Genomic DNA, 26,326 nt, shown 5'->3' on the forward strand with positions numbered 1-26,326 from the left:
AAACAGCAGTAAGTAGAAAATTGTTGCAAGTTGTGACAATGATAATCTTGAAATATAAATCACAAATATAAATCACATTTTAACACTTTTACCCCAAAGACATTTAAATATTTCGAAAAAACCCGATTAAACCCGAAAAAAACCAATTAAACCCGAAAATACCCGAAAAAAACCATATCGGCCCAGGTGGGTTGGGCTTTTTCAAAAAAGCCCGGGTTTTTTCAAACCCTGCACTTAGTGGGACCTTTCGTGTTCTGAACTAGTCTCTCAGGGCCATATGCAGAGTCATTTTGACGTGTGATTAGTGCCATACTAAAGAGTTCGAATAACATAAGGTTCCCGTAGTAGTCAGGCCTTTATTATGTCGTTAATCATACGTCAAAACGACTCTCCATAAGGCGATCAATGTTCGCTAGTACACTGGATATTCCAATGCGGAGGATATTTTCAAGGTGGACATAAGTTATCCAGGGAAAAAAAAATCGACTTAGTTTAAGAGATTACGTAAGGAATAAATTGTCAATAACGGATCTGACGGGCGGGATGAGAGGGTTCATTAGACAGTACCGCCTCGGGGGCCGACTGTTATACATGATTGGTGCACACCTATCCCAAAGATTGACAGTATATAGTACTACTGTGAATTCTCCCTTAAGAACATGCCTTATTAAAAATAATATAAAATTTACCATTTTTCTTTTGCCTGTGTATTCATAAGTGAAAGTAGATAATGAAATGCAACTTCTACAATCATAAATAATGTTATTCTACAACAGAAAATATGAACCTGAAGGATTTTTAGTGTTGCCACCCATAGCAATGTTGCCAGAAAAAACAACGCCCCTAAAATATAAGTTAAGGCAGCGAAAAAATGAAAATGAAATCTTTTAAGTTTTACGTCCCACGATTATGCCGGTTAGGCTAAAGGAAACAGTGAAGATGAGAAATGAAGAAAGTGGGAGGAAACGAGAGAACCCCGAAAAAACCAACGAGCTCAGTGTTTGTCCACCACAAAGCACACACGGTGCGAGCTGGGATCGAACCAGGGACCCCAAGCATCGGAGGTGAACGCTCTACCACTGAGCCACCGCACCCCCAAGTTACGGCAGCGAGTAGAGGAACGAACTATAATTGCATTTGGTTACGTATCATGTTGTTTTGGTTTCCTATGAAGTGTTTTTTAAATAATAGTTTTATCTAGTTTATAATAAACAAAAAAAAGCTTTAACATACAGTTATTAAAACTAAATGATAATGTTACTTAAAAATAGTTCACAAAAATTAGTTGTTTTTGAGCTAGCTGCGTGGGAAGCTACAATCGGTGTTAACCTGTTTCTCGAAGTTTCTCGAATTCAAAATAGAGCCTCTTAAAATTTAGCTTATTCACGATTTTGGACAGCCCTAGCTCTGAAACTATGCTTTTTCCCCCATAGGTCTATATGAACTTGTCTGTTATTTTGATGTAAGGAATCACCTCTTACAGTTTGTCGGTAAAGTTCATTAACACCCTATATATATACACTGTTCCATAATTCATGCACTTTTCTACAGCACTGGGAGAAGATGAAGATTTCACACTATTAATATAAAATTTGGCACTCTTGTTGAGAAATATATGAATTTTTCGAATTTCTAAAAGAAATAGGAGAAAATTGCTATTTAGCCCCCCTTTTGGGGGTGTAAACACGAAAGTTCATTTTCTTTATGGGAGATTCAATGTTAAATTTTGGAAGCAGTTTTCTCCAATAATTATTCGTAAAGATTTTGGGGTAAATGAGTTGTATTTGTTACAAAATGCAAAAACACTCATTCACAAAGCTAGTAAAGCCGTCCCAAACATTATTTTGGGAAGGCCCCCCTTTTGGGGGCGCCGCGGTGGCTCAATGGTAGAACGCTCACCTCTGATGCTTGGGGTCCCGAGTTCGATCCCAGTCCACGCCAAGTGAACTTTGTGGTAGACAAACACAGTGTGCGTGGGTTTCCACGGGGTTCTCCCGTTTCCTCCCACTTTCTTCATTCCACCATTTCATTCATTACTCATCATCACCGTCTTCTTTAGCCTAACCAGCATAAACGTGGGACGTAAAACTGAAAGATTTCATTTCATTTTCCTTTTGGGGGGCAAAGGGCGTAAAAAGGTGGGTGATGTGTTACCAAAAACCCAAAATTTATTTCTGGAGTGCCAGTAAACGTCAGATTAATCACGAATGTCACAGAATTAATGCTCCGATGCTCCTTACATCTAAGAGTGACTGATAATGGGGCTACAGCCCCCTTTCAAAAGTTAAAAAAAAAAAATCAGCATAAATATCCTTAGTAGGGACATACGAGAAGAAGGTATATTGGTCATTTAATGTGAAATTTGGTGTCGATCAAGCAAAAGAGTATGTGTTTTTCAAATCTGGAATGTTATTTTGGTAACGCACCGCCTTACGGGACACAGAGGGCGAAGCATTAGATGATGGATCTTTTTAAAAATTCAAAATTTTGTTCCGGAAATGCCAGTGAGCGTAAGATTTTTCACAAATGTCACAGAATTAATATTCTAATGCTCCTTGCATGTGCCAGTGATTTATATGGGGCTATAGCCCCCTTTCAAAGATAAGAAAATCACCATAAATATCCCTAGTAGGGACATACGAGAAAAAAGTATTTTTTGTCAATTAATGTGAAATTTGGCGTAGTTGTAGCAAAAAAGTATGTTTTTTTCATATCTGGAATGTTATTTTCGTAACCACCGCCTTAGGGGGGGCCCAGGGGGCAAAGCATCTGATGATGGATTTCTATAAAAATTTTAAAATCTTGTTCCGGAAATCCCAGTGAGCGTCAGATTATTCACAAATGTCACAGAATTAATATTCCAATGCTCCTTGCATGGTCAGTGACTTATATTGGCCTATAGCCCTCTTTCAAAAATTAAAAAAGTTATCCTAAATATCCTTAGTATTGACATACGGGAAGAATGATTTTTCTCAATTAATGTGAAACTTGGCGTCGGGTTAGCAAAAAGTTATGCATTTATCAAATCTGGAATATTATTTTAGTAATGTACCGCCTTAGGGGGCACAGGGGTGAAGCATAAGTTATTGGATCTTTATAAAAATTTCAAATTTTATTTTGGAAAATCCAATGTGTCAGATTGATCACAAATAATACAAAATTAATATTCCGATTCTCCTTGCATGTGCCAGTGACTAATATTGGGCTACAGCCACCCTTCTAAAATCACATAATTTACGGTCAATATCCTTAGCAGGGACGCACGGGAAGGAGGTAAATATGCTTTACAATTAATGTGCAGTTTGTCATTATTGTAGAAGAATGTTTTGATTAAAAAAAAAACAATCGAATCTAGTGTAAATGAATATCGTCTGTCAGTGTAAGACATTAAGGATATAGCTTTTTTTTCATCACTGGAATATAATCAAAGAATTTTGCGTTTTTATAAATCAAATTGGTCTCTTCTAGGGATGCGCACGAGACGAGTCGAGCCAGAATTTTCCTAAGAAAATTCGAGTCGAGACACAGCTCTTTCAATAGAAAAACATACATTTTTCGAATCGAGACATCACTTTTACAGCATATTTTCGAGACGAGACAGCCTCAAATCTAGTCTCTTCTTATAGCATAAAATCACATATAAAGTCACCAGCATATTTTCTGCAGACTTAAGCAAACCAGCTCGAAATAGAACACAAAATGACAATGGAAAATGCCGCAGGTACCACGAACGAAAAGATTTTAATGAAAAGTAATATTTTAAAAATTAAAATATTGTTTTCTTTATTCATAGAAAAAGCGTATCTTTCCCTACTTCTTCCACAATAACTGTATGATACCACTTTCCACGCAGTAGCCTACTCGTATACTGCACATGTAGGCACGTCAGGAAATCGTATACTATGGACACATGGTTGTAGTAAAGACAAATGTCTCGCGAGGAATAAGGATAAGGTTGAGTCAGGCTATACCATAACCCCAAGAAAACATTATCCCTTTCTAAAAACAACACTTTTCTTTTGGCTCATTTGTCATTAACTAAATTGCTTAAAGATTTCATTAATCTAAGTGTAAGACAGATAAAATGAACTTATTTTTATTCAGCATACCCTCGTGAACAAGCAAGAGATGAATGAATTAATGCAATTTACTAAAGCTACTGTAAACACCTTTTCCAACATATCTGGACGACTACACTCTGGACAGTTCTTTGTTTTATGTTGCCCAATAAGAAGAAATGGCCGTAATAAAATTCCAGACGCAAGCGAAAGAGTGTTATTGTATTTTCTAACTAAAAATGCAAATTTACCCATGTCACTTTTCCATTAGGCAAAAGAAATTCTGAGTCCACGCCCCTAAAAGAAATCCACATATGGGTATTATCTTATTGTCACAAACATCTTTTTTCCTAAAAATAATAAAAAAAATTCACATTCTAAAAAAAAAAATTCTGCCAGTAGGTCTTTGCGTAAGAATAATCATATTGAATTTATGATGCTTTTCAAAGATAGCTGTAGTAACATATTAGTCACTGGTACATAAAAGCAGTATGGAGTATTAATTCTGTGCATCTTGCAACTAATTTGACACTCATGAGCACTCCCAAAATAAAAGTTGGAATTTCTATCAGTCCTCCCCCCTATGACCCCCAAAGGTACCAAATTACCCTCCGTGCCCTGTGCCTCCTATTGCCAAAATAATATTCCAGATTTTTACTAGCACAATGCCTAATTTCACATTCATTGACAGAATATAGCTTCTTCCGTATGTCCCTGCTAAGGATATTTATTATAAATTTTTAATGTAATTGTTGAAAGGGGAGCTGTAGCTCAATATCAGTCACTGACACATGCAAAGAGCATCGGAATATTAATTTTGCATTATTTGTGATCAATCTGACACACATTGGATTTCCCCAAATAAAATAAAATTTGAAACTTTAAAAAGATCCAATAACTTATGCTTCAACCCCTATACCCCCCTAAGGCGGTACATTACCAAAATCACATTCCAGATATGAAAAACGCGTACTTTTTTTTTTTTTTTTTTGCTACAACGACGCCAATTTCACATTAATTGACAAAACATACTTTCTTCTCGTATGTCTCTACTAGGGATATTAATGGTGATTTTCTATTTTTGAAAGGGGGCTATAGCCCCATATAAATCACTGGCACATGCAAGAAGCATTAGAATATTAATTCTGTGACATTAGTGAAAAGTCTGACGCTCACCGGCATTTCCGGAACAAAATTTTGAATTTTTATAAAGATCCATCATCTAATGCTTCGCCCCCTGTGCTCCCTAAGGCGGTGCGTTACCAAAATAGCATTCCAGATTTCAAAAACGCATACTCTTTTGCTACAATGACGCCAAATTTCACCTTAATGACCGAAAAATACCTTCTTCTCGAATGTTCCTACTAAGGCTATTTATGGTTATCTTATTTTTGAAAGGGGGCTGTAGCCCCATTGTCACTCACTCTTACATGTAAGGAGCATTGGAGCATTAATTCTGTGACATTCGTGATTAATCTTACGTTTACTGGCACTCCGAAAATAAATTTTAGGAATTTGGTAACACATCGCCCACCACCTTCTTACGCCCCTTGCCGCCCAAAAGGGGGGCCTTCCCAAAATAATGTTTGAGACGGCTTTACTAGCTTTGTGAATGAGTGTTTTTGCATTTCGTAACAAATACAATTCATTTGACCCAAAATCTTTACGAATAATTGGAGAAAACTGCTTCCAAAATTTAACATTGAATCTCCCATAAGGAAAGTGAACTTTTGTGTTTACACCCCTAAAAGGGGGGGTAAACAGCTATTTTCTCCCATTTCATTTAGAAATTCGAAAAAATTAAGAGTACCAAATTTTATATTAATAATTTGAAAACTTCATCTTCTCCCAGTGCTGTAGAAAATTACATATATACAGGTTGTTAATGAACTATACCGACAAACTGTAAGATGTGATTCCTCACGTCGAAAGAAGAGAAAAAGTTCATATGGACCTATGCCGAAAAGTGCATAGTTTCAAATCTGGGGCTGTCCAAACTCGCGAAAAAGCCAAATTTCAACAGGTCCTATTTCGAATTCCAGAAACTGCGGATGGCGGTCCTTATCAGCGTAAAGGAAGCCACGCATACACAATAAAAAAGTGCATATTTCATCAATTTTCAATGGGTGTGCCGGGTATTGCCTACAGGGTGTAATTCTCAGATATGCTCTCAATAGCGTTTTCAGGTATACGCTGATTTCAAGGATGGTCTAAAGTATGCAGGAGGTAAACTTTAACAACAATGGACATTCAGTGCTTCGGAGGGAAGGCGGAAGTGTTAGGAATCGGCAGCTCCATTCTTTTGTGTTCAGAATAACGTGTGATGCGATGTATTTTGTCATTGTATATTTCACGTTTTCTTCACTTATCAGCATGAAAGAAAACATCACAGTATGCGTTTTCCCGAGTACGAGAGACCGTGCTGCTGGCGATCCTTAACACTTCCGATATCGCGCCAAATGATTCCATGTTCACTGCTATAAAGACTTATCATTTGCCTACTTTGGACCAATTATAAAGTCTGAGCATATCGCAAAATTCGGTTGATGGCATGTCTGGGAATTTCACCCTGCAGGGAATACTCTGTACACCCATTGAACATTAATTAAAATATGCATTTTTGTACTGCGTATGTATGACTTCCTTTACACTGATAAGAACCACAATCCACAGTTTCTCAAATTCGAAATAGGGAATCTTGAAATTTGGCTTTTTTGCGATTTTGGACATCCCTAGCTTTGAAACTATACACTTTTCCCCACAGGTCCATATGAACTTTTTCTCTTATTTTGATGTGAGGAGTCACCTCTTGCAGCTTGTTGGTATAGTTCATTAACACTCTGTATATATATATATATATATATATATATATATATATATATATATATATATATATATATATTATGTGATAAAAAGTATCCGGACATCCTCAAAACTTACGTTTTTCATATTAGGTGCCTTGTGCTGCCATCTACTGCCAGATACTCATTATCAGCGACCTCAGTAGTCATTAGACATCGTGAGAAAGCAGAATGTCTACGGACTCACGGACTTCGAACGTGGTCAGGTGATTGGGTGTTACTTGTGTCAGGAGTTTGTACTCGAGATTTCCACACTCCTAAACATCCCTAGGTCCACTGTGTCTGATGTGATAGTGAAGTGAAAACGGGAAGGGACACGTACAGCACAAAAGTGTACAGGCCGACCTCGTCTGTTGACTGACAGACCACCGACAGTTGAAGAGGGTCGTAAAGTGTAATAGACAGACATCTATCCAGACCATCACACAGGAATTTCAAACTGCATCAGGGTCCACTCCAAGTACTATGACAGGCGTGAGGTGAGAAAGCTTAGATTTCATGGTCGAGCGGCTGTTTAAGCCACACAACACGCAGGTAAATGCCAAACGACGCCTCGCTTGGTGTAAGGAGCGGAAACATTGGATGATTGAACAGTGGAAAAACGTTGTGTGGAGTCACGGTACACAATGTGGCGATCCGATGGCAGAATGTGGATATGGCGAATGCCCAGTGAACGTCATCTGTCAGCGTGTGTAGTGCCAACAGTAAAATTCGGATGTGGTGGTGTTATGGTGTGGTCGTGTTTTTCTTGGAGGGGTACTTGCACCCCTTGTTGTTTTGCGTACCACTCTCACAGCGCATGTCTACATTGATGTTTTAAGCACCTTCTTGTTTCCCACTGTTGAAGAGCAATTCGGGGATGGCGATTGCATCTTTCAACACGATCGAGCACCTGCTCATACTGCACGGCCTGTGGCGGAGTGGTTACCCGACCATACATCCCTGTAATGGACTGGCCTGCACAGAGTCCTGACTTGAAACCTATAGAGCACCTTTGAGATGTTTTGGAACGCCGACTTCGTGCCAGGTCTCACCGACCTACATTGATACCTCTCCTCAGTTCGGCACTCCGTGAAGAATGGGCTGCCATTCCCCAATAAACATTCCAGTACCTGATTGAAAGGATGCATGCGAGAGTGGAAGCTGTCATCAATTCTAAGAGTGGGCCAACACCATATTGAATTTCATCAGTACCAATAAAGGGCTCCACGAACTTATGTTATTTTCAGCCAGGTGTCTGGATACTTTTGATCACATAATATATATATATATATATATATATATATATATATATATATATATATATATATATATATATATATATATATGGGTGATTCCACGAAAAAGGGAAATTTTCACTTGGAAAATTTTTGTTCCGTTGATGGTCGCCTATTTCGATAAAAATATCACATGCACTTACTACTACTAAGTACATGTTAATTAGGTGTTCAGCAGAGCTGAATCGTTATTGGTGTAGTAAATAAAAAATAATAAACTTTTCAGCACCCACGGAGTTGAGATTAGTTAACACGGAGTTGAAAGTTGCTGTGGAGTTGAGAAACGTGATACATCTGGGTCATAAGTTTTGGTTTATAAGTGATTACGCTTACAATTTACATAAAAATTGAAATAATTTTCCAATAGTTTTTGTAAGTTAGAATTATTCTCCTTATGTTGAATAAAATTCTAACAAACTAGATGACACATAATTTGTTATAAAGAAATACTCCAGAAAATACTGCAAACATGAAAATATATCTAATGAAGGTTCCAAAATTGAGTATATATATATATATATATATATATATATATATATATATATATATATATATATATATATATATATATATATATATATATACGCGTATTTACGATTTTCTTTCGGGAGGGGCTTTGCTAACTTTCGGGGGGGCTTTATCTGGAAATGTGAAAATTCTGCAAGATATTTCATAGACTTTACTATACTAAGTAAGATTTCGGGGGGGGGGGGCTTAAGCCCGGAAGCCACCCCCTAAATACGCCACTGTATATATATATATATATATATATATATATATATATATGTAACGTAAATAAGAAAAAAGAAATGCACATACACTTATCGAATATTGAAAAATTATTGCGCTTTCAATATGTTGACTATCATATGGAGAGGACAAACTTTTCACATAAGCTTACGAAACAGATGAAGTAGTCACTAAACCTGTCTATTGTCTACTTCATTTGTTTTCTGAGCTTATGTAAACCGTCTGTCTTCTCTGTGTGATCAAGTCAACACGTCGAAAGTGCAATACCGTTGGTGTTAGGAATCACCGTGCAGTTGGTGTTAGGAATTACCTCCCAAACGTTGTCGGTATTGTTTTGAAACGCCCTGTATAATGCACACTAAATGACAGTGTAAGGCACTCATCATTTCCGTTTTCTTTGGATAATTCGATGTTCTTTGTTAAGTAGCCCTCATTTTCCACTCCAATGAAGGAAATGTCTTGAGGAAACAGGGAAGGGCTGTTCTAGTCTACACAGAATGACAACTGCCAACACTTTTTAAACGTCAGGTTTAGTAGGCCAGGAGAAATTCCTCCCGATCCACGTCATAAAATTGACTGTCCGTACTTTGCCATCAGACTCTTCGACAATCCCTGAAAAGAAAACAATTAGCTGATCATAAGATTGAGACGTCAATAAGTTAAAAACAGATACCATCCATCTTGACTTGACTGAAGTTTTACCTCCGGCTACCTTACAGCCCCAAATCTGAACTTCCGCGAAACACTCCTTAAATGGGCTAGGACCCACCAGCCGGCCTTTGAGTGTGAATGACATGTGGTCAGCGTGTCGGCTTCTACGACCGTTGCGATGGTCTGCGCGATCAGGTTTCAATACATCTGAGCTTCCACCGGGAAACAAACCCAGAACCACGCACGAAAGGCGAGCATACTAGTCACTAGACCATAAACGAGCTTTATTTATATCAATATATTGAAAGAACAAATATTTGGAAGAGCATGAGCATAACAAACACTAGGATTATCAACTCCGTGAACTTGTCTCAACACCGTGGATTCCTTAGTTTTCAGATGGACATGGAGTTGAGAACCATGGAGTTGAGAAAATCGAATATAATTTATCTTTACCGGCCCACTTTTTAACCAATACATGTGAGTAATTGTGTACGAATTTTCTACGTTAAGGCGTAGGTTCCTCAAGGGAAAGAAGGTATATACCATACAAATACATTCAGTAATAAATACCATGGTGTTGAGTATCAATTAATATACGCACCTGCTTTCCACACACAAAAATATTTTTCCTATAGCTTTTAACACATGCACACAACTTTTTCTGTTCTTCAGTCAAACATATCTGCCTTGTCTTCGTGTGGGTGTTGCCAATGTGGACGACCATGCTATCTGCTGAGAGCAATGATAATTTTTTCTATTGCCATGGAGTTGAGACGAAATAGAGGTGACAGAAACGAAGCATAGTCAAGCTTTCGAAAATAATCGTTATAAAGGTTTACTTTCCACAAAACCGAAACATTCAAGTGTTCTCTTCCATTTAATTACCATTAAATGATGTTTGATTTGCGACTTCAGTTGTAATTTATTGATTAAAATCAGTGAACTGTAGTCTGTGACAGCCCACGGAGTTGAGAAATGGGGTAATAATTAATTTTTTACGTATGTTTTGTGGTATATTTGCAAATTGTTATACATGGCATACCTACTTTGTGACGGTTACTACCAAACAAAATAAAAATGAGGTGATTCTTTCTAGTAGTAGTTTGAAGAAATGCCCGTGACAGAAAATTTCCCTTTTTCGTGGAATCACCCATATATATATATATATATATATATATATATATATATATATATATATATATATATATATATATATGTGTGTGTGTGTGTGTGTGTGTGTGTGTGTGTGTATGTGTGTGTGTGTGTGTGTGTGTTTTATAGTATTTTGACTCAGTTTCCTGACCAACGTTACGTTACATCTTAGGAATCTACAATTACGTCATTTTTGAGCAAAGGAACGTCTATCCTTTTTTCCCCCTACGTAGTTCATAACACTTCATAATTTTAAGAAAAAATACCTGGCAGCGTGTATCATTTCTATTGTCCTCATTCATATAAAGAACCAATTACCGCTTGGTCGTAAACTGGAATTATTATTTTCGGCTGAAGAATCTTATCAAACTCTGTATTAAATTTGGCCGACACGTGAACATTGTCGCGAATTGGAATGACCACAAATCGCACGGAATCAATAAAAATATACCCATAAAAAGCTATATTAGTCCGTATATCCACATTCGTGCATACTTCTATTTTGTAGTTGACCATCCATCACAACAGAGTTAATACTTAATCTAGTGATGATTTGCGGGTGAAACATCTCAACCAAAATCTCGCGGCCTACAATTAGTGCAGTAAATGGAGCTCAAATTTTAATGAAGAAAGAAACAAATTAGTAACAAACCCATAATGTCAATATTACAAAATACTATCAGTTGTGACACATCCTGGTATATGCAAAGTAGTAAATGTTTTGTAGCATTATTTAACATTTAACGTAAGCAAATATCTAAAAGTCATGAGCGATCATAGATGATAATTGAATCGGTGAGTAGAAAAAGAAGAAAATTCCAAAAATAAAGGATAACATTCCACGATAACAATTTCTCCATAACTAAATATCCAATCCCATTACGTTTTTGGAATTTTGGGAAATGAAAGGTCCTAACATACGCTACAAATCTCCCATACAGATATTTTTACGTAAGCAATGGTATTTCCGGTAAACAGCTTTATTTTTCGTTTTTCAAAAGTAACGTGTTAGGGAATATTCTCCTTTTTGTACTCACTGATTCAATTACAAGTTTGCCAGACATAAGTGTGCTACAAATTCAAATGATCCTTTCTTAAAATTTAAACACTACTCTTCGAATATTCTGTCTAATTACCGGTAATTCAGATAAAATTTTCTTGCTTCTTTTCGCATGAGAAGAAAATGAAATACTCAATTTTAATGCGAATACAGTCCTGACGTATATACCCGTAAACACATATTGCAAAATAATAAAAAAAAAAAGATAATTTTGTTCTAGTATAGCTACAGAGAAAAGAAGGGAGAATAAAACTTAGGGTGGAGACATTGCCAATATTTCTATTTTCTTATTTCCAAAGTTAGCGAGATAGGATTCAAAGAATGGAAGAAAAAGCTTACAACATTGTTTATAAGTTTGTTAAGAGTTTGATTCGATTTTTTAAAAAAGAAAGTTAATTTCATGTTTCTGTTTTTTGAGATGATAAGTTCGAAAGTGGCATTGTAAGAGAAACTAGGGTGTCTTTTTCTTTTTCTTTCTTTTTCTTTTTGTCAAGTTTTGAGTTCCAAATCCCATAAATTCATGATTTAAAGCCGAAAGAAGTCATATCTAGTTGTTATATGGTTGAGAAGATAACTTGTGTAAGTACGAATTAATGTTGTATCAGTGGTGAACTTTTAATGTAAGCGAATGACAGTTAATGAATTGTGTAAAATTGTGCACACCTGTCCATGGTGTTGCCTCTCAACAGTTTCGAGTGCAAAAGAAGTTCAGTTTTGATCAAATATTCCTGACCTCTGACATCTCTGAGAAAAAGCGAAAATAATCCAAAGAAATGCAAAGCTTGTTTGACTGGTTAAGATGTTCATTCGTAGAAGAAAAAAATTGAGTTGTGAGAATCGAGTTTTCGGGGATAGCCAGGTTTCTTTTTTAACACAACTGCTCAATTTCACAGATGTTGCTAAAACTTTTAAACACGAGTTTCTGAAAACGTATTTACAGTGTGACTTTGCCATAACTCTGATGTGATATCTAAAATTACTATGGAAGAAGACTCACGATAAAATGAAGTCAGAAATCTCTCCGTCTAGTTTTTGTTACTATATTTAAATATTTACGCAACTCAATCCTATGCAGTTAGTCATCCGCTTTCATTAAATCAGATAATGAATCATCTACTAAAAACTATAGCTTTGATACGGTATATATTTGTCTTTTTTGTTTGTCGCCCACAGATTCTAGAAAGTAAAAAGCATGATTCGGTTCTGTATTCAATGTTTTTCCTTTTGCCTACTAGATAATATATATAAAATGAGCGCATTTTTTTTTTTTTATTTGCAGTAATTACTTCACCAGATGTTTGATTTCATGTTAAGTTTGGTTCTAACCATTTGTAGGTCAGTTATTTTTAAAAATCTTCGCCATGGGATTTTCACAAATCACTTCCAACAGTGAGGAAACAGATTGTGCAGATTTGTATTATTTTTTTCCAAAAGCCTGAAACAGGTGAAGAGCGGATGTCTTCATTTGTTAACTGATTAGATTGATTGATTGAGTTCAGCGTCTCGTATCACCGCCGAATGCTATATCAAACAGAAGGAATAGAGAAAGTGTAGCAAAGCTTCTACTGTTCGACTCGATCGGCTTTTCCTTCGATGCGAGACACCCGAGTTCGAGTTCCGGCGATGACTCATGTGGTTCTGATTAGGGATGGGCACGAGCGAGTTCGAGCGAGTTTTCATTGAAACTCGACTCGACTCGAAATAGACATCTTTAAGCTCGACTGGAGAACGGCTCGAAAAATTTCATCCAACTCGAGTCGAATTTGACTCGAGTTTCGAGTCGAGTCGAGCCAAAACGAGCCAAATCGAGCCTCCTAGACTTCACGACTACCGAGGTTAGCAGTCAACTAGTTTTTTGTATTCAAATACAAACCACCTATCTTTCATGTTTATAAACGGTATTGTAATAATAATAATAATAATAATTTTTGTACAGCAGTATTTTTTGTACAGAGGTAGTTCGTGAATACTTCAAATCATATGATCGTAGTCAAACTTCCTCTATATAAATTGTTGCGTGAGTATCGCAGGATTCTAAAACATGTATTTTTGGATAGCTCACATACTAGTTCCTAAGTAAAGTCTTGACCCGACTACGTAGGTCCCATACTATTGGAACTACGAACCTTTAAAGTTCATTTTTCATGTTTTTGGAAACCTATATCTCCGAAAGGAAGCATTTGTGCACCCAGGTTGTTCTATACTTTTCGTCTTATCTTGGTGTGAGGAATCACCTCCCAAACGTTGTCTGTGTTGTTTCGAAACGCATTGTATGTAATAATAGGATACGTGTTACGTAAAGAGTTGAAGTAGAGGAAAATTTCTATAATACGATGTTAAAACTAGAAAGTTCTTTTTATAGCATGGGTACTGAATTAAAACAATTTAATAATAATGATTTTGCCTCCACATAAAAGAAGCAGATATGTTTGTTTAACTTCACGGCCAACTAGTTCTGAAGTATTTTCTGTCTGCTGGAACGGAAATTAGAAATACTTTGAAAGTTTAGTGTTGTAATGTGCATGCACTATCCATATGATGAACTTGAAAAATTACATTAATGCTTATTATTATTCATCATGTTTCCTTTAACTCTTTATCGTTTTTCTTACGTACGCACGTGACGTGTAAATGTATGTACAGGGCTGTTATAAAGTCCTTGCCATAGTGCTTATAACTTTTTTTTTTTTAAATAATGGTATTGCAGTGAAATAAATGTTAAGATATTTATTGAGACTTACATTTTGTATAATCATCCGTAGTTACACCACCGCCATCATCGCCACACTTCCAGCTGGGCTGCGTTGACATCCATACATTCCTGCAATCACCGGCGAAATCCGTGAATGCTATTCCGTCTGGCGTCGTGAGAAATGCCATTGATCACTTCATTAATCTTAGCTTTCAGGTCCTCCGTGTCCTTTGGTTTTTCCGCATACATCTGAGTCTTAACGTGATCCCATAATCAAAAATCACAGGATGTCAAATCGGGGGACCTAAAGGGCCAAGGGATAGGGCCTCTGCGTCCAATCCACCTGCCAGATAGCTCACGGTCAAGGTAGTCCCTAACGACTTGTGAAGAATGTGGGAAAGGTGCTCCGTCTTGCCGGTAGTGGATGCGATCCTTGATTCCCAACCTAGCCAATTCGGGCATCAGAGAATTTGTAAAAGTATTTGAAGGTACGTATGTTTCCCCTGTTGCAATGTTTTCGTCGAAGAGAAACAGGTCTATGAGGTGGTCCATTGATACGGCACATCACACATTCACTTTCGGGCTGTCTCTTTCGTGCGTTTCATATTTACGAGGGTTTTCAGTTCCCCAAACAAGACAGTTGTGCCTGTTTACTCTCTCTCTGAAACATGTAAAGTTGTTTCATCTGAGAACATGAGTAACTAGAAATTCCCTGTATCATCCAATCGTTTCAGCATCATTTCACAAAACTCCAGTTTCGTATCTTGATCTTCCTCTGTCAGTTCATGCTCAAATTTAATCTTGTACCATTTGGCTTTCAAATGCTTTTACATTATCTTACGCGTTGTTGATTGAGGGTTTCCCAACTCCAGCGACTGCCGTAGAAGCGATTTTCTTGGACTTCTCTTCAGGCTGTCGGCAACCTTTCGCACCGTGTTCGAGCTCATTGGCGGCCGACCACTTCTTTGCATATCACAAACACTCCCGGTAGCTAGAAACTAGTTGTGCCAGCTCTTTATACTCCTGACATCACGAGGTACATTTTTATACACTCGTCTGTTTCACTGCACCAACACACCTGATTTCAGTTCTGTATACCAATGCACATACTGTGCTTTCTCTTGTACCGTCGCCATTTTCATGATCTTTGTTGTCATCAGTGTTGCCAACCTCATCATTTTGATAGTGTTGATAACTAAAAATTTACAGATTATCGCACAATTTAAAATGTATTTCACTACAGTGTCATTATTTAAAAAAAAAGTTGTAAATATTTGTTTTATAGCAAGGACTTTATAAGAGCCCTTTATAATTATATTATTATTTTATGAGTTGTCCTTGCGTATGTATCTATTGAAAAGATGTGATGGACAACGTGTAAAAATATACTAAAAATTTCATTTTGTTCATAGTGTTTATGTGTACCTTAATGAGAAGTGATCAATTTTCGGAAGTAACAGTATTATTAGGCAACAGAGAGGCTAGCTGAATTAAGAAGTATTACATTTCTGTCTCCAAAAAAATCAGAAATAATGACAATGGAGGCCCCACCTAAATACGAGGTCTTGGCTGGCCATAATCATTCGTGTTAAAACTTCAAGTAGTTTAGTTTTTGGGTTTATAGTTGTTGACTTCTTGTACATTTATTATTATTATTGCTATTGCTTATGAAAATAATCCCTTAGGCTTAGGAAAGACTTTCGTTGGAAGAGTTTCCTCGAAAACTTCTATAACAAATTTGTTTATAGAGTATACTTTGTAAGTAAATATTCTTCAACCTTATAATATGGCATAAATCATTTCTCGTTAAAAAAAAAAAAAGGACTAATTTACTTATGGATTTTTTTTTTTAAATTTAAACCATTTTCTCGAGAATCGCTTTACTCATTTTACCTACATTTCATAAATATTTTATTAACAATCCGACAATATAGTATAATTTATTCTTTTACGGTGTAATCAAGAAAGGATCTTTTACTGGTGGAAAGTCTGTTAATCAGTGGTAGTTTAGCGATAAAGTTAATTAGGTGGAGGAGACAATGCCTTCACTGTTTAAAATATAATACAAATTAATGCGTGTATGAGAAACGTTAAATTTATAAGTTCTTTTTGATGTTATTTTCTACATCTAAAATTTATTTAGATGCTTAAAGAGGACTTGGCTAGGAAGAAACATTTGAAAGCAACTTCGGTCTATCCGAAGAATACAAAAGCTAATTGAAAAATTTTAATCCCTACCGTGATACACTTACAGATTGAATTTGTGAACATTACTCCCCCTCCCTAACACACACACACAGTCTACCTTGACTTCTAGAAACTTAGTCTGGTACTACAGGAACATTAACTTTTCTCGAAACAAGCTTTCTTCCTGTGTTCAAAACAGCCCAATCAGTGTTTCTTACAGACATGTTTTTTTTTTTTGGAGGGGGGGCTCCCTCGGAAGAAGCCAAAATAATACGTCTATAATATAATAATAAATAGAACTACTAGCAGTGCCTCCCGGAATACTAAATGTGGCCCCGGAACATGTTTCTGAAAGAATGACTGGGCCCAATGTGTGGTGAAAATCTGACACGAGCAAGGTAAGTCCTCAGGAACAGGTGATAACCTATGGGGGCAAGATCTAGAGGGTAGAATGGTGGGAGACAAGTTTAAACCTACACTCATGCATTTCGGTCATTTAACAACCGTGGCATGAGTCGACATATTTTGATGGCATGAAATAAAACACCTTTCTTCAAAATTTCTGTTCCTTTTTACTTGATTGCTGATCATGGGTTATCCAAAAGAAGTATAGTATTGCCCTGTCACAGTTTGACCTTTAGAAGTCCACTGAAAGCACACCCACAAACTCAAAACATAACTCCATCACTTTTCCAGCAGATGGACCATCATTTATCTCTTTCTTGGTGTCGGAAACAAATGACGTTTTTACTACAATGCCTGTTGTTTGTATTATTGTTGGAAGTCATAGGTCTGCATTTCATCTGTAATTATGGATCAGTCATATATATATATATATATATATATATATATATATATATATATATATATATATATAAAACTTCAAGGTTCACGTGAAATAGCTTCAAATTCTACCGAGCTTATCACAGTCCTGTGCTTGTTTTAGATCCATCAAGGGTCGCACTTTGGTTGTTCGTATAGTCCGAAACGTTAGTAATCCCTATTTTCTCTTTATTATAGTACTCTTAAAATGTATAACATAGAATATAGTGTATCGACCAGGGTGTGCCTTCAAGCTACTCCAGTCTGTATGTAACGAAACCTTACCGCCAGGCACTGCCAAACACTGAACGAAAGTACTTTCACATATGAATGATCGTACCAATCATGTTTTACTATAGAAATTTTCATCCCTTGAGCGAGTGGTGAACGTCATAGGTAGTGTTATCCGCGATACGATACGATATGAGACAGGGCTTCCAATAGAAATGGATATACTTTTCGGCAGGAAATGGCATTTTCAGCATACCTTTTCGAAATGAGACAGACCCAGATCTTTGTCTCGTGGGCAACACTAGTCATAAGCCTCGATCCATGTGATATTGTGCTGCAACCACTTGAAATGAGACTGGCCCTGATGGAAACTTATGTGGAACTTACATACAAATGTGGACCAAATTTTTGTCTTTAATGCGGCAATTTCCGAAATTAAGTCATCAATTCAGGAAACGACTTTGTAAAATTAGTCTTTAAATAAGGAAATTACCGAGTAATTTTGTTTATACAGAAATGTTAAACAGCGTGGAGCTGTCCCGTGGTAAGGGGCAACTGTGATCAGCGTATTTCTAGGAAACAGAACACAAATAAAACAACGACTATGTTATTAGTTTATTCATCATCTCAGAAAACGAAATTTCATATATACAATACAAACAGATCAATACAAACACCTGAAGAACATGCAGCTCTCCTGCGGAATAGTCTTCATGTCGTGTCCCAAATGGGGGCGTCCTTAATAATAATAATAATAATAATAATAATAATAATAATAGACTATTATTGTTTACATATGCAGTATATGAATAGCTTGAGATTAGAATAGATGGATAATTCTCTGGTGAGCACCACCTCAGTTTTGACTTGAAATATAATAAAATACACAGAGATGTGTAAATATACGTCATTACATATATGCAGTTAGAAATATAGTAGTTGTTCGTGGTCTATATGTACGTACGTGGTGGAGAATTTTTACTATGAAATTTAAAATCAGCACCCCAAAATGATTTTTAAGATATTTGTTTTAGTACAATTATTTTTAAAACTTTGTTGGTAATACTTGATAAAGAAGAAATATAATTCAATTCATAGTTTGCATTCGATTTTTTCTCCAACAATAAAAAAGGAAGAACAACTATATGACTTCACAATTTGGAAGTTCGTCAGTACAAATGTATTTATTTATTTATTTGCTTTGTTCTAGGTCCACAGCAATGATGATGGAACTGAGTCACAGCTTGACGCTAAACGAAGAAGCGCTGAAGCAGATTCCAGAGCAGCAGCGGCCAGTTTTTGTATTTGAATGGCTGAGATTTCTGGACAAAGTCCTTGTTGCCGCTCAAAAGGTAAGTAAATCAATAATGTTTTCAGGGTTCCCACTCGTCCTGTAAATCCTGGAAAACCTGGAAATGTCCTTTAATTGATTTTGGCCTGGAAACATCCTGGAAATATCCTTGAAAATGCATTTCTGTCCTTGCAATTTACAGAAATACTGAATATCAGATTTTTCATAATTATAATGAATATTTTAGTTCATTGCAATTTTTGTTTGCTATTCCCGTTTTTGTGCTGAGTATGATCCTGCATCTGTGAGTGGTTGGCTGGGAGAACTCTTCTTCTTTCATCCACTAGTCTGTCAACCCAAACTTGGATGCTGTCTTCACTAGCACTATCGTACAGAAACCGTGCTTTGTACCAGTATCAGTCCTCCATAATCAGTCTATTTTCGCAACAGTACTTATACTCTTCAGTAAAATTTCATATGAATGCTATTTGCGACAAAGTCATATCTAGGTGAAACTCAATTCCTAATTGTTTGTAAATTTGTTCGGTGCACAATTGAAATGTAATGTAGAAATAACGAGAATACATGTGCTGGATGTGGGTGGTTATAAGGGAAGTTGGGATGACTAAAAAAAGCAGCACATTACGCTCTGCTTTGTGTATTTAATTATTGTGGATTAATACTGTACTTGCATTAATATTTACTGCATAAGCTACTGCACTTTTCATCTCACTGGTGTGAGTTTTGAACCTACAGTTGCAATCATGTTATACTTTCCTGTGTCGAAGTCCTGGAAAATTAGTGATTTGTCCTGGAAATTTTTTTTGGGAAAGAGAGTGGGAACCCTGTGTTTTGTTCAGTCTGAATCATGGTGACTATAAATCACCATTACCAATGATGATAGAATAGAATGAAGTTTTGTTTTTATTTTTTTTTTTTTTTAATGAAGATTGTATTCTGCCATTGACATTGTTCTGGTTTTCGCAGTTTTGTCTATTAATATATCGCGAATATATTCTTACCAGTATATTAGAGAAACAAAATTCAATGATTGATAAACGTAGTTAAGATTCACAACCCAATGTTTAACATCGATTTAGTTTAGAGAATAAATATGATTTCAATAGTATATGATTTTAATGACTATAGACAACTTTCAGTGAAGACAAAGCCTGATCAGACTACCTTAACAAAAGTCTGTTTTCAGCAGGTAAATGATGATGATAGTTCAACTTACATGATAGCAAAATTGAAAAGTTGATTTGGAACATTGTAAATGCTTAATAGGATTGCTTTATTATTTTTACTTTTTTATGTCTATTTTTGAGAGAGTACTAAGATTGCGCTTTCTTTTTAATACTATTCAAAAGTTATTGTTTCCGAGTCTACCATCAAATGCCCTGTGGCGGACCGGCGGTATGCGTTTGCGTAGACTGACACCGACACAAAAGAGTTTAGTAATGAACCAAAATTCTTCTTGCGATTGATCAGCAAAGTTTCTGCAAACTACTAGTAAAGCGGTGAAGTTATAATCTGGAACAGAAACTCAGCTACTTAGCAATCTGGAAGATCTTAGTTTTACAGGGTAGCGTTAGCCTCGACCAAGACTAAACTTCTAAAAAGCAGTGTTCGTTTCTTAATTTCGACATGATAATCAACAATCTTAATCGATATTTGAACTAAACCAAGGCCAATTCCTTTCAGAGTGGCTGTGTTTATTAGTCTTACTAATGAAGTCCACAAGCTGGGTATAGTGTTAAAAATGTCTATAAGATAGTGACTTACATAATAACAAGCTCCAATCAACACAAACACAAAGAAAAGAAAAACTTTCACTAGACTGGGAGGGCTTGAGTCAGTCCTAGTACAGGTTCAGGTTGCTAGGAGTGTCTATTTGGTCTACCAGTGAGTTACGAGCTAGGTAGGCCATATTCATAGGATTGCACCATCTTTGAGTCTATTCGAACTCACACCAAATAGGGGAACAACGGAACTTTGACCGTCAGCTTCCTAAGCAGGCCAACAGTTTCTGGGGCGAACCCGGGCTGAAGCCAAGCTTGCAGAAACAGAGTACCAGTTGAAACGGAAACAGACTTTGAGCATCAATTTACTAAGTCGGCAAGCAGTTTATGGGATGACGCCGGGCTGACGCCAATCTTCCAGAAACAGAATGTCAAGTTAGCCAAGATGAGAAGGTAAGATGATTTCGCTAGGAAGTCAGGCAGAGTGAGACAGCAAGGATTTACCAGGAATCAGGCTCGGAGCTCTGGGTTAGGTCGTACCTAAGACATTGCGGACTTCATCTCGAGACTCGTTTGGGTGTTACATGGATATTCAAGCGGGGCATTGTCGGGAAGCGTACACAACTATGTGCCCTTTACTTGTCGAGTGTTGTCAATAGTAAAGACAGTTTGCAAATTTGAAAGCTAAAATAAGAATCAAAAACTTAATTCGTTGCCACAAAATGCATTAATGGTTAAGAAATTGGTGATTTGATTTGATTCGAGGTTTGCGTCCCTTTCAGCAGCGAGGCTGTATGAGACTGAACTTAACATGGTATCCGAACCACACGAGCTTTCGCCGGACATGTATGGAATACTCCGTTAATACCAGCTTCATATATGCATACAGATGTCACAACAAACCATCATTTCAGTGATGACATCAGTGTTACCGTAGAACAAGGATGTACGGAGGAGGTGGGTCCTGCGGATCAAGACCCTCCCGAAATCCCGACTTTTTTGTTAATTTATTCTAATTCTAGAGATAATTTTACAATTTTTAATATAATTCATCCTCATTGAATTTGGATCCCCCGCCCCGAAATTGCTATGTACGTCCCTGAAGTGCCATAACCGTAAATATTGTACACTGAGTTCCCTAGTTATGTTTTTAAAAAGTTATGCCAATTTTTGTACTTTTCCCGTAGACAATAATCTTAATTCCAAATTCAAATTCATGCCTCTGTTTGCCCTTTGCCCAAACTAATACGGTTTTTCGTATTAACTCACGTAGTACTTTAAAATGTGTAAGTTTCATTGAATTCTCTGCTGGGAACATGGCCTATGATAAATGACTCTTCCTTTTTTTGTATGGAATGTCAAATTTTAAGTGATTTTCAATGCAATGTACTGTATTTTTAGGCATTATCACTTTTATCGTATAATACATTGTTAAGAGGAGCTACATTTTTTCTGTTTCGATCGTGTAGAACTCCATTGACATTGTTTAAGTCTATCTTATGTTGTCTGTCGGCCTGATTATTTTGTTAGCTCTTTGCTGGGCGTAAGTAAACACCACGCCACAGCGTCATTGATTACGACGGTGGTTGATGATTCTGTCGATCCCTTCTGATTAAAGCGTGTATATCAAGAACGGTTGAGGATGGACAGCAGTATCATTTCGTTATAAGATAAATCATGTAAATGCTATGTGATAGAAGTAAAGACATAGCTTGTTTTGTAATCGTAAACGTATCCTTAATACTTCTTAAATTATATGGTAACCAAGCTATATCATATTCATGTTTTAATTTTTAAATATTTCATATGCAATAAACCTTGAGTCACGAACTTAATCGGTTCCGAACAAATAATGTTTACGGCAAACATGCGTAAGCACTACTACTGAGTACATGGTGTCTCGAAATGTTCGTGAGCCGAGAAAAAATGTTCAAAAATTTGTTCGTGAATCGAAATGAAAATGAAATGAAATCTTTGAGTTTTACGTCCCACGGTTATGCCGGTTAGGCTAAAGGAGATGGTGATGATGAGTAATGAATGAAATGGTGGAATGAAGAAAGTGGGAGGAAACAGGAGAACCCCGAGAAAACCCACGCACACGGTGTTTGTCCACCACAAAGTTCACTTGGCGGGGGCTGGGATCGAACCCGGGACCCCAAGCACCAGAGGTGAACGCTCTACCACTGAGTCACCGCGGCCCCGTGAATCGATTTGTTTCCAAGGGAGGGGTTGTGACCCTAGGGTCCAATGTGTAACTAACTTAGTAACTCAACAGACTTAAGGAATCCGAAAGTTCATTGCTACAGAAACAGAAACCTCCATTGGACTCCTTACCATCCTAATCGACCATGGAACGTTATTACTACCTTCCTTCTTCAGAATCTTTCACTCCGCCCACTGCCTTTTGATTAGGACTGCGAATCCCGCTCATACTGTATTATCCGTGCGACCAGCATGTATCGCTTGTCTTAGACTCAGCTTCATTATCTGCACTGTATTCGGTGACCTGTAACTGTAGAGAAATCCAGAATTATGTAGCTTTCTAAGTTGACCTGTTTCTTCGATTCTTTTCGCGGCAAATATTTTTCTCCAAACTGTTTTCGGAAACCTGTACTCTTAATGTTAGTCTGTTCTTGTTAGTAGTTAATCTAAGCGATAGCATGATGAACAAATACATGCCATTGTATTATTATTATTATTATTATTATTATTATTATTATTATTATTATTATTATTATTATTATTATTATTATTATTATTATTATTATTTTGCTTTTAACTCTTTCGGTATTGGTCGCGAAATTTCATTCAAAGTAGTAACTTACTTTTCCTCCATTACTATACGCTTTTTCCTTCTCAGCTATATATTGTTTCTTATTCATTTGCTTTATATCTACGTATTCATTCACTTTCTCCGCATTATTAATAGGGTTTAGTGATTAAGATTTCGGTGAACGTTGTCTCTACTTATTCCCTTGAACTTCATCATATTTACAGTTACTTCGATACCTGTTCCATTAGACGCAACTAGAAGAACATTAGTTTTCTTGTATTGACCATTAACTGTTTCCAATCAAACCTTATCATTTGGGTATGTACGAAGCTTGTTAAATCCATTTAATGTTCGGTCGTATTTTGTCATTTTTCGTTTAAAGTAACGGGTGTTAAAGCATTCTTATACTTGAAATTGTTATAATCCGTGAAACCAAATAATATATGAAATCCAGAAAGAATCAATTTTCTTCCTATTGGTACTTTACGTTTTGTTTACTTGTGAATTTACTGAACACAATTTTGCCTACCGTTTCACCATCATCTTTGGACTCCCGGATTCTTCCATGATATTATATAGCCCATCTCTTTTAAGCGAATCATGTGTTTTCTTGAAGTCTACGAAATTGACACTAATTATTATTATTATTACCGACAGTGTTTTGCCACTCATATTGAGTTCGTGGGAAAAGAATTAACATGTATTAAAGTACCACTCACGTACTGAATTAAGCCATATAGTCGGGGAGCCAGGAGTCCTCCATGTGCACTCCCCCTGATCCTGTGAGACTATATTTTTTTTACATCTTGATAGTCTAAAGAAAATTTATAGCCATGTTCCCAAGAAAACAAACTGGCTCTACACCTAAAGAATAGCCGTTATTTAGTAGAACTTATGTATGTCTGCCAGCAAAATAAAGAAAATAGTTAACCTTCACTTTGATGGATTTATTCGCCCCTAAATATCGCATTGTCGTAAATGATACCTAATTGAAAAGCTTATGGAACATAGATTCCAACGGGGTAATGCTTCCACCTTTCGTGCTTCATTCAGAAAAAATCTGAAAATTTTTGAAAAATTCTGAAAATTCTAAAATTCGTGGGCAGCTGGCAACCCTTGCATTAACATTTGTACTCTTTCTTAACACAACTACACTTGTTTAACAGAGAAATCATTGATGTTGCTTAAAGATTTAATTTTATATATCATCTACACTTTCTTTTCTTACAAAAAATAATCTAGTTCTGTATTTTTTCTGAGAATATAAATGCCAGTAATTAACAATTGCTTATCGTCTTTTCGGGTACTGAATAACACATGTTCAATACTACATAGACTAATAATAATAATAATAATAATAATAATAATAATAATAATAATAATAATAATAATAATAATAATAATAATAATAATAATAATAATACGAATAAAATAATAATAATAATAATAATAATAATAATAATAATAATAATAATAATAATAAACTTCGGAGCCCTCCCAAGAAAAAATTCTGAGTGCGCTCCTACTTGCTGTATTTTCTTCCAGGAATCGAATTCGGTTCTAGCAGATTTAAAATGTATTACTATTGGTGTTTCTAAATAAAACACTAATTGATATTTTGAGTCGACGATGTATATAATGAACGCACCTACAGTGTAGCTGTCAGGGTGGCCACTCACCTGGAAAACCTGGAAAACCGGGAAAAGTCAGGGAAATTTTTAATTCTGGAAAAGTCATGGAAAAGTCAGGGAATTTTAATGAAAAACCGGGAATTTTTACTCGGGGGAAAATTTACGTTCTTCTGTATTCCTAGCCATTTAGCCGGTTTATTTATATACAAAATAGCTTTGGTCGCTGGGGGCTTCGCCCCCAGATCTCTCCTTCGTTCCAGGTTTCGTTTGTCTAGCTCTGCTGGTTTTGGGCTGCGCATACTTTCTTCATATTCTTTTATCATTTAGTGCTGCCCATGAATTGAGCTGGAGCGAAATCGGGACCATTTTGTAATTCACACACTTGTTATTGGGACACGCTGCGCCCCTGCATCCCGTTTTGGTAGTCACGTGATTAATATAAAGGCTGAACGGTAGTTGAGTATTTCTGCCGGAAGAGTTCCGAATGTGTGTCGAATTCCACAAAATGTGTGGAATTTTGGTTAATGCGTGTATTTCTATGTGGAATCAAAAACTGTGTGGATTCCACATGCATTTGTACTCAGTGGCGGCAGTACTTTTTGCGACACACGATTAATTGGCTATGCTTTTTACAGATATTTGACCACCAATTTGAAGTAATGGCATTCCCCTCCCCCTAGTTTTTACACTTAATTCCGCTACTGCATGTACTACTGTTCTTAAAAAAAAAAAAAAAAAAAAAAAAATCAGCTACAAACAAAATTTTCTGATTTCTTAAAAGCACATTTTATTAGTGCTCATTTACTTCAGTTCCGTTGTTTTGTTACACAATATTTCCTATCTATGTCGACCTGTTCCCCGGTTGCATAACCATCGCACGCCACTGCTGGTACGACAAAACCTTTAGGACCCGGGCCTACCTAAAGTTGTTAATGCCGGCTTTCTAGACCGAAGTCCGCTACTTCTTAATACAGGTAGCTCCATAATTGTCCTCTCCATACTCTCTGGGCCAACACCAAAACTTTTGAGTGTCCACAGGAAATCGAACCCGGGACTACGTGCCGATAACAACTTTTTGTCAGCAAAAGAATGCAGTGGAATGTAGTGGTCAGAATCCAGGTCCTTCTTGTCCCGCTGCAGAACTG

The 26,326-nt window shown here is 36.6% G+C and overlaps 1 protein-coding gene across 6 annotated transcripts in view; it reads left to right on the plus strand.

The window, feature by feature from the left end:
- The window catches only part of LOC145686057 (HEAT repeat-containing protein 5B), a 356,761-nt gene that overhangs the window by 88,561 nt on the left and 241,874 nt on the right, over positions 1 to 26,326 (plus strand). For all 6 annotated transcript variants that reach the window (XM_081758948.1, XM_081758949.1, XM_081758950.1 and 3 more), the window contains one exon: positions 18,955 to 19,096. In XM_081758948.1, the coding sequence (XP_081615074.1) occupies positions 18,955 to 19,096 (142 nt within the window). The remainder of the gene's footprint in view (positions 1 to 18,954; positions 19,097 to 26,326) is intronic.

Source organism: Thermobia domestica, chromosome 5 (assembly GCF_964235325.1).
Source record: "Thermobia domestica chromosome 5, izTheDome1.hap1.1, whole genome shotgun sequence".
Classification (NCBI taxonomy): Eukaryota; Metazoa; Arthropoda; class Insecta; order Zygentoma; family Lepismatidae; genus Thermobia; species Thermobia domestica.